The sequence below is a fragment of the Chiloscyllium punctatum genome, chromosome 1, assembly GCF_047496795.1.
Source record: "Chiloscyllium punctatum isolate Juve2018m chromosome 1, sChiPun1.3, whole genome shotgun sequence".
NCBI classification, from domain to species: domain Eukaryota; kingdom Metazoa; phylum Chordata; class Chondrichthyes; order Orectolobiformes; family Hemiscylliidae; genus Chiloscyllium; species Chiloscyllium punctatum.
The window spans coordinates 92,761,494-92,775,277 of record NC_092739.1 but is presented as its reverse complement, the minus strand read 5'-3'; the positions used below and the strand labels follow the sequence as shown (position 1 = coordinate 92,775,277).

Sequence of the window (13,784 nt, the reverse complement as noted above, 5' to 3'; positions counted from 1 at the left end):
CAGCAGCCTGAATATGGAATTGACTCAGTGACCGGAAGTAGCAGTAGTTTTTCGAACTGGAGTTATCCAGGAGTCAGTGTTAGGACCCCTGCTCTTCCTGATATGTGCAATAACTAGCTCAACTTCATCTGGAATTCTGTGTCCAGTTCCAGCCACTATATTTTAGTAAAAATATCTGTTTTAAAGAGTGCAGAAAAGATTCATGGAAGTGATTCCAGGGATGAGGAGCCTCTGTGACTTAGTAAAATTGGAGATTTTGGGACTGTTCACAAAATCCTGAGGGGTCTGGACAGAGTAGTTAAGAAATGCTGTTCCACTGGTGGATGGGTCATAAAGATGTGGGCATAGATGTGACTGTAATTGAGAAAGGAGACTGTGGTGTGCATTTTTTTTTAAATGAAGCAAATGGTTATGATCTGAAATATACTGCCTGAGTGGTAAATGCAGGGTCAACACAGGTACTCAAAAGAGAATTGGATCGTTGTGAGAAGAAAACATATATGCAGGGGATTGAAAGTGGCATTAGATGAATGGGTTCCTTCAGAAAGGCAGCAAAAGATGTGATGGGCTGAATGAACTTTCTTTTGTACTGTAAATGTTCTAAAAAGTCTCAAAGAATGTTAGACTTTAGCTTCATGTTACACTGCTTATGTTAAAGGGGTGCTGCTCCAAATGTACAGAACACTGGTCAGGTGTCATATGGGATATTCAGTTGAGTTTTGGCCACCTCTCAAACCTTTGGAAAGTTCAGCAACAGCTTGCTTATGCACCACTTTTTGACATGAAAAGGCACCAAAGCACTTCATAAGAGGATGATTGATGAGGCATTGAAGGAGATATTAGAATAACTGATCAAAAGCCTGGACAAGGCTTTGCTTTTAGGCATTTTTTAAAGAGAAAAGTTTTGAGAGGTATGTAAGCAAGGGCAAGAATTTTAAAGTTGATTATTGGCTACCTGCAAGGCAGTTCACGTCACTGGACATGATGTAGTGGATGAACAGGAATTAATGCAAGTTAAGGTATGAACAGCAGAGCTTTGAATGATATGATATTATGTTTTGGCCGGCCGTATCTGCATCAGTCAATGTATAGAGATATTAAAGACATGGATAAGTATTTCTGCAGCACACAAGCTGAGCCAGCTGCAAAGTTGAGCAATGTTATGGACATGAGAATAGGTACTTGTATAGGTGATGCCACTGATTATATTCAATGAATATAAGCTCAAATACAGCACCTAGGCTGCAACAGCCTGATTTAACCTCTGAGAATTGCCAAAAAGAATGAATATGTCTGTGGTCACGAAATGAGTTCGTAGTATAGTCAAAGGTAATGGTTCTGATCTTCCTGTTATTTAGCTTGCAGGTAGCCAATAATCAATTCTTGTCCTTGACTGTAAAAATCAACAATGCCTATAATCAATATAACACACAGTGTCTGATAAGTTTTTGAATAACAACATTGATCAGCACTGCACAGGAGTGGGGCACAGGGATCGGTACTTGATGAACACCAAAAGTGACAATCTGAGAACCTGTTATGGTGATTAGAGATATAAGAATGGAACCAGGTGAGGCAGTCCCACCCAGTCAATTGAGGATTGGGAGGTTTTTGAGTTGGATAGTGTAGTCAACCTTGTTAAAGGCTGCAGTCACATTGTAAAAGGAATACATTCCCTTGTCACAGTCCAGAGTGATATTTGGGACATGTGTATTGAGGTATAGTGAGAGACCTGAGCTGTATTCCCTGAGAGGAGATAAAGTGTGATCTAACCATCAAGCTTGAAAATAATTGTTATATATAGATTATGCATTCTCTCATCTTTAAGCATATAGATGTTTTACATTTGTTGAGAATTGTGACAATTCAATGAATATAAGTACACCATAATACCTGTTATGTGGTACTTGTATTTTATGTTTGTCATGAATCCTGAGCATTTTTAAAAGAAAAACCTGTCGCCTTTAAGGAAAGGTTTAAGGGATAGGCACTTATTGTTTAAAAAAAGATATGTGATTTGATGTCTACCAGTGCTTTTTTTAAAAAACAGGAAATACTCAAATATTTGATCACCTAAACTGGTGCTGTTATGTAAAGTTCACTGATTGCTAGATCTGTAGTGATTTAGAATTTAGAATTGGGTTTGCTGTCCCATGTACTTTAATTACAAAACAACAGGAGTACAGTGAAAAGTGTACAATGTTGCCAACATAACGCCATCTTAGATGCAAAGTACCTAGGTATAAATCTTAGTACAAAAAATAGAGAAAATAAAGCAAAACATTACATGACATTACTGATAAAGTTAGGAAAATAAGAAGTAAAGCTAAAAAGATGGACATTGCGGCCTTTTCTGGAAGGGCTTCCATGTTGTCTGACTGGCTCCCAACCACCAGCCCCACTCTGCCTTAGGCCCGCTGTCCCCCAGCCCCGCTCTGCATTGGGCCTGCTGTCCCCCAGCCCCGCTCTGCATTGGGCCCGCTGGCCGCCGAGGATGAAGAAGGGGGAAAAAAAATGTATGGACAGAGCTTTCTACTCTGTTGCGATCTTGTCTGATATTCTTGCAACATCCGGTTAGATTTAAACTAGAATTGTTGTGTTTTATTATTTTAATAAAAATGTTGCTGAATTGTAGTTGTGGAAATAGTCATTTTTTAAAAAACCCTTTAATTTTGAAGGATGCAGATGGGTATTTTCACCTTTCTGCATTTTTCTGGTACATGTTACCACTGGGGGAAAACTCCACTGCAAATGGAGTGGCATTGAGTTTGTAAATAAACTCAAGAAGGTATTAGAATGACTATTGGCACTGTCAAATCATGCATATTTTGAAGGTTAGTTGACTAAATTGCATCTTGATGGCATTAACTCCTTTGCCTTTAGTTTTTGCTAAGAGCTGGACTTTAAAACATTTGCAATTTTTGTTTAGAAAAAGGGATGAACTATTTTCAGACTACAGAAGCAGGTCGTCAGAGACCTATCAAGCATCGAATTTCTTCTTGCTGTCAAACTGTCCAGATTCTGGTCCTGGCATTTTTCAAAATAAAATGAATTCCTTGGAAGACTGTTACTTCACCTTCTTCCTAGAGCTGTTTTTCTTGCATTGAAGTAGTGTCCTATCCTTGTTAAAGGTTATCATAATAGTGGATTGTGCAACAAAAGTTCAAACTTAATTATCAACCATAAAATATAGCTATTGCTTTAACTTTGTTCTGTATATTCTGTCATTCTATTTTCTACACTGAATTGTATATAATATTTGTATCTTTATTATGTTGTTTTGCTTGAAATATACTTTAAGGGAATAAGAAATTTCAAATGTCATCATTGCTTAACCAACACCTTCATTCTGTTTACCTAAAGAAACAAATAGAATAGTGGAGTGCCTCAGTAAATATGCTAATGAAAATTGAGAGACCTTAAAAGATTTAGCTAATTAGGTAGTAAACCTATTGGTGTTAATTTTTCAAAATTCACTGGATCTGTAAAGATTTTGTAAGACTGAAAAGTGGTGAAAATAATGCCTCAATTCAAGAAAGAGATGGAGGCAGAAAACCAGCAACTGTATGTCAGTCAGCTTCAAATCAGTCATAGGAAAGGCTTTACAATTGGTCGTCATTAAGGAGATTTTAGCTGGGCATTTAAAAAAAAAGGTATCCAGGAAGAGCTGGCATGGCTTTGTGAAACAGAAATCATGTTTAACTAATTTATTGGAGCTCTTTCCAGGAGTCATGTGCTGCAGATGAAGGTGAACCTGTTGGTGTAGATAAGTGGATGTTCAGAGAGTATTTGAGAAGGTGCCATATAAACAACCAGTGAGCGAAGTAGGAGCTGGTGTCAGGGTAACCTCTCAGCATGGAAAGAAGATTGGCTGCCCAGTCGAAAACAATGAATAAATAGGAACATAAACATTAAATTACATAAACATACATAACTCCGGTCTCTCAGCATGTATGGGAAGAAAGCCGTGTTAATATTTCCAGTCTGATGACACGTTTTAAGGCTTACCTCTGCTTTCTTCCCAGAGATGCAGTCAGAATTGCTGAGTTTTTTTCCAGTTATTTGTTGTTGTTTCACATCTCCAGTCTCAGCAGTTCTTTGCTTTGTTTTTGGTGAAGTTAACGCTTTTCTGATTTGCAGGATGTAATGAAGGGAGGGAGTCCACAGGGGCCTTCAATAAGAACATAAATATGAGCAGAAGTAGATCATTTCAATAACATCATGGCTGATCTTTTCGTCAAATCAGCTCGACTTACCATGGCACAGTGGCTCAGAACTTGGCACTGTTGCCTCATAGCACCAGGGACTCCGGTTCAATTCCAGCCTTGAGTGACTGTGGAGTTTACATGTTCTTCTTGTGTCTGCATGGGTTTCTTCCAGGTGCTCTGGTTTCCTCCCACAATCCAAAGATGTGCAGGGTGAATTGGCCATGCTAAATTGCCTACAGTGTTCAGGGATGTGTAGGTTAAGTACATTAGTCAGTGCTAATGGAGACTAATAGGGGAGGGGAATGGGTTTGGGTGGGATACTCTTCGGTGGGTCAGTATGGACTTGTTGGGCCGAAGGGCCTGTTTCCATACTCTAGGGATTCTGTGATTCTACCTGCCTGCTTGTTTTGCAATTGTTATCAATCACTTTAACTGAGGGGAATGAAAGCATGATTGCTAAATTTGCACAAAGGTCAATACAAGCCTTGTGAAGACATAAGGAGTTGACGAATAGACGTAGATAGGTTAAACAAATGGGAAAGATCCTAAACAAAATTTGTAATAGGACGTCTGAAGTTGTTCTCTTTGGCAAAAAAAATAAGAAAGCATATTTTAATTCAAATGAAGAGTTACTAATGAGTTCTAATGTGCAGAGGAATTTTTGTAGCACAAGAAAATATGGATTTTGCAAGAGAAACAGATCCGCTTTGACCTTGTTGAATCGCAGAGCGAGGGCTGACTGGCCTACCTCTGTTTTGACTTTTATGATTAGAAAATTGGTTTTAAAGGGATTGTGTCCCACATCATCTTTTACAATCAAAATGAAACTAATGTGCAGAAAGTTACTCAAACATTGGAGTTCTAATGAAAATTGTTGATTTGTTAATTGAAAGAGTGAGCTCTATATCCAGACCATTGTTGAGAATAGGCAGATAGAAATACATACAGTAGCACCATTTAAGACGCATCTTGGCAGATATGTGAATAGACAGAGTAGAGGAATGTGGATTGTTTGGGCAAAATGTTTTTAGTTTAGAAAGGCATCAGGCTTGGTGGCCCGAAGGACCTGGCCCTGTGCTGTAGTGTTTGTTCTTTCTTTGTTTTCTATGTGCCTTTGAGTGCTGTCAAATTTTACAATCAGAATGTTTTACAGTCTGTAGGTGATGGATTGAGCAAGTTGTGTTCTTGTTTACCATGATGAGATGTAGTCATCTTAAAACAGAAACATATCCCTAACTCTCCACTGCTTGGTGGTCATAAAAATTCTACGTCCATGCAAACAGCAATGTGCTCGTTTTATTGCTGAAAAATGTGTGCTCAATGCAGACTAGTAGTTTATCTTGATTGTCTACAAGGTTTAATTTGTGCAGTGAGGCATTTGAATTATGTCCTTGAACCTAAGGATATGTCACTGTGAAATGCAAGCCCTCTAATATGGCTTGCAACTTTATATAATACTAATTACTTAGCTTTATAGATTCCTGAGTACACCTCTACCCCACAGGAGCTAAAATATTAATTTCATTGCAAGCATGCAAGACTAACTCTGGAATAGAATATTTCTTCTGACCTCTCGCTTATACATGACCTCAATGCTCCAACAGTCCTAAATGTATCTTTGACTATACCCATTTATTTCACTCCTGCATTTTCTATGTTAATTCATCTCCTTTGGGATCTGTGCAATTTTTGTGATAACAGCCTATGGCCAACTTGAGACTTGTGTTGAATTTAAAGTATTGCTCTCCCGTTCCTTGCTGCCCCCTGCAATTTCACCCACACGTGGGTTGTCAAGACTTCATGGGTCGTGAGCAAGAGAGGAGGAAGAAATGACTAGTTTCTGGAAACAACACTGAGAACTGGAAAGTAGCAACAGTGTAATGTCATACAGTTTTGGCTAATACCAAGAAGTGTTCTCATCCAAAGTGAAGGGTGTGCGCTGCTTGTGAAGGTCATTTCAATGCCCAAGTTACATCTTGGGGCTTAAAAGAGAATTTATTCATTTCAATCAATGTATTTTTAGGTCCAAATCTTGAGAATTTGTAGCATTTATAGTAGATGAGGTGAAGAAAGAAACTTCAAAGTAAAGCATTTGGATAAAAGGATCATCATATTTTGAAAACCAGGCTTGATCAGGATTTGAATTTTCAGAGTTGGAATGTGTGACTTGAGTAACTTTTTGAATTTGACTTGTAGAACATTAGAAAGGTCAAAGGCTATTGTATGTCTAATGAGGTTGAAAATCCAGACCAAGTCTGAAATTTTGTTTCAGAAAATACGCTACTGAGAAATATGATTTTGAATTTCATGACATTTGTGAAGAGGCCTGATTTTTAAACAATTGTTATGCTGTTCACCTACTGAAAAGAAAGCTTTGGGTTAGTGAAATAGGCATCTTGAAAAACTAGCATTAAGAGTGAGTGTTATATATGAAACATCAATATGAATTCTCTGCATCAAGTTTTGGTGTAGCATTACATCTTTCTGGTGATATCCTGCATTTTGACACTCCACTCTGGATATATTCTAAATTCATTCAGAAGGTTTCACAGATTAGCTGAAATCTGCCCTTGATTTTATAGTGTCCTTTTTTCCTTTGCCCCGGCCCATGATTTTTATGTTTATAATTTTGGATATATTAGTTACCCTTCTCTGGATCAAAAGGTTGCTTCCTAGGAGGATAGGCTTAGGAAGCCTCTAATTTAATAGTTGTGCATTTATTAAATAAAAACCTTTTTTATTCAACTTTGATACCTAGCTGTTTTTGACAGCTAATTGTTGCAATCTTCAATTGTTCATGTCGTTAAAAATATGAAAATCTAATTGTACCTGGAGGAATCAAAATCTCTTATTTTATTAATTTACAGGCTGCCCGTATTGGAATCCACAGCACCAACAGGAGATGTTTCACGACCCCATCACATTGCCTCTGTTGTTCCAAACCGTTATCCACGCTGGTTCACTTTAAGCCACATTGAGTCTCAGCAATGTGAGCTGGCTTCTACAATGTTAACAGCTGCTAAAGGTAACTTCAATTCAGGAGTAATTTAAAAGTAATTTAACCGATGAAAGGGAATTCTTGTACCTTCTCAAAAGTTTGTTTTGTTTTCAGTTCAAATGTTTTGATTTGTATTTACAGCTTCCCCAAGTTCTTTTGGCCCATTTCTGATATTAGAGGACACTATAAATAGATGGAACAGTCACGTTAAAGTTTCGGTACATCAAGTGTCTGGATGGGCATTCACATTCTGAGCTCTCTGATAGGCACTGCTGAGCTATATGTTGCTCATAACAGTGACAATCTGAGACAGTCTCCCAGTGTAGGGTGCCCATATTTAGCAGAAGTATGAGTGCTGGTTTCAGAGACTACATCTACCGTTATCAGCCAAGCCAATGCAGGGGAATCCATTAACTAACATCTTGAAAGACCAAGATTTTTTTTTCATACATTTGATAAATGTAACATATTGTATTGACTGCAGGTATATTTTCAATGTAGTAAATTTAAATGTAACTTGTTATAGTTAGAAGTGGTTGTAAAGGTAGCAGGAAAATTGGCTCTGCCACCCTGCTGCTACAGCAGTAGTAAGTCCAGATCAAAAATACAGAAAATTTTGGAAATACAAAATGGGAGTTAGTGTATGCAGAAAGAGCCTGTTAATACTTGGGGTAGAACACTTCTTCCAAGCTGAAAAGAAATGCTGTATAAGCATACAGCAGGTATGAAAGGAGGGGAGAGATGTTTAATGGTTCGATCATAGGAGATTAATGAGGTGTGTAGCCTTTTGAGCTGCTTCAATAAAGGTTGTACAATGACACAATAGAGAAACTCGGGCAGGCGTTTACGAAGCAACAAAAATCCATGAACAAAAGTGTAAAAGAAAGGGATAACTTTGAGAGAAGCAGAAACAAGGCATGATAGGCATGGAGTTGACATTAAGACTGAAATGTGAAAATACAGGCACAGGATGTCAGCTTGACTCTGACAGTGCTGCTTCTTGTGTCATTGTCCCTAGTTTCAAACCTTTTGCAAGCACTGGGCTTCAGGACTCAAGGTCACATTGGATTGGCTGAGGTGCCGGCTTAAACATCTGTGAATGAGCCTCTTACTTGATTGCGTCTGTGTTTGCCGTGTTTAGTATGGCTGCAAGTGGGATCCTGATGCTGTCAGTCCAACCCAATCCAAAAGGTTGGCACCTCTGCAGTTTTAGTGGGAAAGTTGGGTGCTGCTGAGTTTGGGAATATGCGAGAGTGCTGTAGTTTGGAGGTGCTCAGTCCTGGCTTAGAGTTGCAGAAACGAACAAAATAAAGGCTGGCAGGTGAACATAAATGGTCATAACTGTGCACAAACCATTCCAGATCGCAATCATTTATGTACAAGGCCACTCTCCTTGTGGTATGGAACCTGTAACTTTTAACAGTTTCTCCTGCGGCTGGGAGGCCTCCTCTATTGAGCAGGTAGTCTCAAAATGTGGCAGGTTACGATTGCTATTGGCAAAATGTTGGCACAAAACTTAACTGTGACCTTAATGTGTGATTAATTGACTGCCCACCTCCAGAATGAAAGCCAGTCCCAGGAAACTCCCCTATTGGCAGAATTGCATCAAGTGCCCTCTCAGCATGGAGGTTTCTGCTGGTCTCCCTGCGCCCCTTTAGTTTCTGGCCTTTGCTCCACTTAGACCGCCATCAAGAAACCAAGAGCATTCAGTCCAGTATCTCTTGTCTGAGGATGTCAGCCCTATAGTTTAAACAATGAATTCAGAACTCTGAATTTTGTGTATTTTACCCCATTTTCCTTTAGTGCAAGGAGTAATGTGATCTTGTGCCATGTTGTTTACATAGATTCTGGCATGTTCAATCACATGTCCTTTTGGCTTAAGTGTTCCACCCCACATTGACCATGCAACAAATCCATTCTCCAGCACATCACTGACCTAGACTGTGAGAGAGCAAATAACCTTTTTATTATTGATTGTTCAAAAATTTCCTCCTTTTATTTATAAATAAATAGCAAAAAATTCAAAAAATGAAGAATACATTTTCATTATTCTAATGTGTTTCTTCTTTCATGGATTACTACCAGCAGTGTCCTGGAGCTTCGTCCTTATTTTCTGAATATTATGGGGCAATCATGCAAGATTGGAATTTCTGATATTAGAACCAGTAGTAGCCCTGTGGAAGAGGAGTTCCCACTCTATAGTTACAAGTGTTTTATTTTTGATGGAGGATTGATGCACCCAGTGTGCCTCTGGCATTTCTGTTTTCAGTTCAGATTCACATCTGTAGACTTCCTGTTTTTTTTTGTTTTCTTGTGTGTCATTGGGTTTCTTGTCTTAACTGTGGGCTATTTTGTTTGTTTTCCTGTCTGACCTGATCATTCATATCAATTGTCTGCTTTTCCATTTAAGGATGTTGCAAATTATTCAACACATTACCTTATCTTGATTGAACAGACTGCTTATCCCCTTGCTGTTCCTTGCTTACCTCCTAGTTTTGCAGTTCTTCTGGCCCACAAATTAATTTGTCTTTGCTCACTGAATTGTACTTTCTAGGAGTCTTTAATTTCATTTGATTTGTTGTACTGGTTATTTTTCTATTTTATTCTTTATCAAGAAGTCTGGGGTACAAACAAAAGCAGAAAGACATAACTTTTACGGTTAAGGCAAAAGACAATAAGCAGAGCATTAAATTTGATAACTGGATTATTCAATGGAGCAAATGTCCTTTTAGATCACTGCCTGGGGTTATGGTGCTATTCAAGTTGCATTGGCCTTATCCCTTGAAACCGGGTCGTGACATTGTGACACGTTTTCGACACAGCATGTAACTAGTAAAGGGAACTAGATTTAGTGGGGTGTGTTAGTTGGTCCCTCTGCCCCAGATATTCCAACTGCTGGTGATTTTTATAATGAAGGATGCAATTCCTCACCATTTATTGAGCCTTTCTCCTAAATCTCACAAGTGGGCTGTAACTGGGGCTCTTTCAAAGAGATCTTTATGCCCTTGGCAATCAAATTAAATTGTCACCAATTGCTTGAGCCTTCGTCTTTTGTCTAACAACATTATGCTCCTATTACAAAGCTTAAAATGGGATTGCAAACAAAGCTAGTAGCTACTAGTCTGCATTTTCCTTTCAATGGCTGCTCAGTGTTCTAGGTCAGATCCAGGTGATGCCTTGCTGCCTGCTGAATAGTGACAGTTTCAGGGAGCTCTATGAAATCCCAAAGTTGATGCTGACTTTGATTATACATTACGCTCACCTCTGTGACCCCCTTTCCACAAAATAACTCTCATCACTTTGTGAAGAGGTAACTATCTCTCAGTTGTTGACATCCCAGCTTTACAGTGAGTGAATAGCTTATATTTTCCTACACTGGCCTTTTGCATAAAACATGTAATAGCAACTATGTATGGAGGATCACCGATTCGATCTGTGTACCTATCATCATTATTCTGATTCGAGGGGGGTCTTGCAATGCAATATTGTCACCTCTACCTCTGAGCCTGAAGGTGTGAATAGAAGTCCTGTCTGCACAGATGTGTTTTATAACATGTCCAGCAGGTTAAATTATTTTTTTTTCTCTCATTCCATTCACCGTTGTCTGACAGATGTCTAAGGGCTTTCAAGCCTGCAAGTATGGCTAAAACCGAGAAAGTTAAATGATGTTGATTGACGAGGTAGTGAAATTGATCTAGCAAGTGGAAAACTTAGTCATAGAATTTTACCACATTGGAAACAGACTCCTCAGTCCAACTTGTCCATGTGGGCCAGGTATTGTAAACTGATCTAGTCCCATTTGCCAGCATTTGGTCCATATCCCCCTCAACCTTTCCTATTCATATACGCATACAGATGCCTTTTAAATGTTGTAATTGTAACTGCCTCCACCAGTTCCTTTGGCAGCTTGTTCCATATATGCCCAACCCTCTGTGTGAAAAGTTTGCCCCTCAAGTCCTTTTTCTTAAAAATCTTTCCCCTCTCACCTTAAACATATGCCTTCTAGTTTTGAACTCTTCAACCCTAGGAAAAGGACCTTGGTTATTCATCCCATCGGTGCCCCTCATGATGTTTATAAACCTCTGTTAAGTTACTTGGGCTCTGCACCAGAGGACAACACCCCAGCCTTTTCGGTCTTTCCCTTTTAACGCAACAAGGATGTTGCCAGGACTTCAGGGTGTAAGTCTTTTCTGCACCGTCTCAATTATAACAAGTCCTTCCTAAAGAAGGATGACCAGAATTATATACAGTATTCTAAAAGTGGCCCCACCAATTCCCTTTACAGCCGTAGCATGACATCCCAACTCCTATACTTGCTTTCATTAGTCAGAACATTAAGTATGTCAAATGCTGCCTTCACCAACCTATCTACCTGCGACTCAGTTTCCAAGGAATTATGCACCTGCAACTCTAGGTCTCTTTGTTCAGAAACAATTCCCAGTACTCTTCTATTAAGTGTGTAAGTCCCTGATTTACCTTAACAAAATATGACACCTCAGATTAGTCTAAATTAAACTCCATTTGCCACTCCTTGGCCCATTGTCCAATGTACAAACCAAAAAGCATACATTTATTAAGGAGTTGGAGATGCTGTGTTGAGTTTGTCAACCATTCTAAAACACAGTGAACATTTTGGAGCAGTTGGATAAGCAGACCTCCTCTGCAGCAGAACTAAGAGAAGAACAGCTGCCTATCCTAATATTGAAGATGTTCTGCTAAACGTGGTTCAAGGCCACTTGAGTAAAGAATGTTCCCAACTGAAGGACCAAGGCCATAATAAGGAGTTCACCTTCAGCAATAGATGGCTTACCCCACCTTGCTTCCCTAGCTGAAGAGATGCTCTGGGATTTTGCACTGTAACACAAAAGCATAGAAAACATGGTTAATAGCATGGTGCATTGTACTATACTTATCTGAAGGCAGCACTTTAAGTAGAAAATATTCACTGGATTTTTTTGGTTCTATCTGCCAACATTTTTCAACGCCTTTTTCTTGTATGAGGTCAGGCTATTGTAAGGTGTGAACAAGTTGAAAGTAATGATATTAACTTTTTTTTACTGTTTTCATTTTTGGTTTGTTTTTTGGACAGTATTGTAGACAAATAGGGGAGGAGGCACCAGAGTAACCCAATCTCGAAGCTCTGAGACATTTACTTGTCAGTAGATACCTCAGGATTTGACTCCTCAAGAGTTTACTGTAGTTAGGCTAACTAAGTACAGTTTTGTCTTCTAAGTTGATGCCTCAGAGATCTCCCCTATAACAGCTCTATATTGAGCTCATTTCTTTTGAGTCTCTCACTGCTAGTGCCTGGACTCTGTTGCTGTGGCCATGCCTTATCTTTAAAAAGTTAAGCTCACACCACCAAACCACAATGTATGTTAGTGCAACTCTAATGAATCATCACTGGGTCTTCTAAATACCGTCTCATCACTGGAGATCTATAAGTCTTTTCTGGGGCTAACATAACTCTCTCTCTTACTGGGACCTTTTAAATGTTGTTAAATTTGCTAGTATTTTGTCAAATTAGACACTTTTGCTGAGTCTGAATGATAAAGCAGAGATGGTTGTTCCTGTGGTTTTCCTGGCTTGAAAACCCCTATTTCACTAGTTTAATTGTAGTATAAGCGATGCTAGTCTGAAACCTAGATTTATGTCATGCAGAGATGAACAGCCTCTGAGACGAAAATGTCAGATGAGCCCAGGCAAACACACATTTCCCTTTTTTTTGCACAATAGGTGGACTTGTTTTGCATTTTCATTAATTAAAATTACTTTAGCCTCTAGATGATTAAGGACTGAGACTTGGCTAGGACTGTTCTAGTTGCTTATGTAGCTTTCTGTCACTATGATGGTTTATATTGATGGGCTAGAACACCAGTGAACACTCATACAAGTGGCCTGGAGACCCATTAGCACTTGAATGAACACTGAGTTTTTCCTGAGTCATGAAGCTGTCAACTGGACTTCTTTTATAACCAAATGTACAGGATAACAGTAATTATTTAAATTTTGATAGACTGGGAAATGTTGACGTAGAAAGGATGCGTGCAGCTTCAATACCAGTCAAAGCTTGATACCATCCAGGATGAAAGAGCTCCACATCCGCATCGTTCACTCCCTCTATGACTAATACATAGTGGTCATAATGTATACCATATGCGAGATGCACTGCAGCAACTTACGAAAGGCTCCTTCATTGTCATCTTCCAAACTCATGACCGCCACTATCTAGAAGGACAAAGGGCAGCAGATACATGGGAACACCATCACCTCTTCGTTTTCCTTCAAGCCGGTCACTGTCCTCACTTGAAATATCTCACCTTTCCTTCAGTGTCAATGGACCAAACTATTGGAATTCTCTCCAACAGTATTGTTGGTCAACTGGCACCAAATGTACTGTAACAGTTTAAAGAGGCAACCTACCAGCAACAACTTAAGGGCAGCTAGATAATGAATACTGCCCAGCCAGTGAAGCTGACATCCCAGGAATGAATTTTAAAAGGTGTCCTTGTATAGCATCCCTGAAAATAAGTTTGCAGATGCAATAAGTAGTTAGGAGGGCAAAAGGCAGTTTCATT

At 39.1% G+C, this 13,784-nt stretch overlaps 1 protein-coding gene across 1 annotated transcript in view; it reads left to right on the top strand.

The window, feature by feature from the left end:
• Window positions 1–13,784, top strand: part of LOC140477344 (zinc finger SWIM domain-containing protein 6) — a 189,713-nt gene that overhangs the window by 163,425 nt on the left and 12,504 nt on the right. The window contains exon 11 of the mRNA XM_072571040.1: window positions 7,076–7,233. Within this exon, the coding sequence (XP_072427141.1) occupies window positions 7,076–7,233 (158 nt within the window). The remainder of the gene's footprint in view (window positions 1–7,075; window positions 7,234–13,784) is intronic.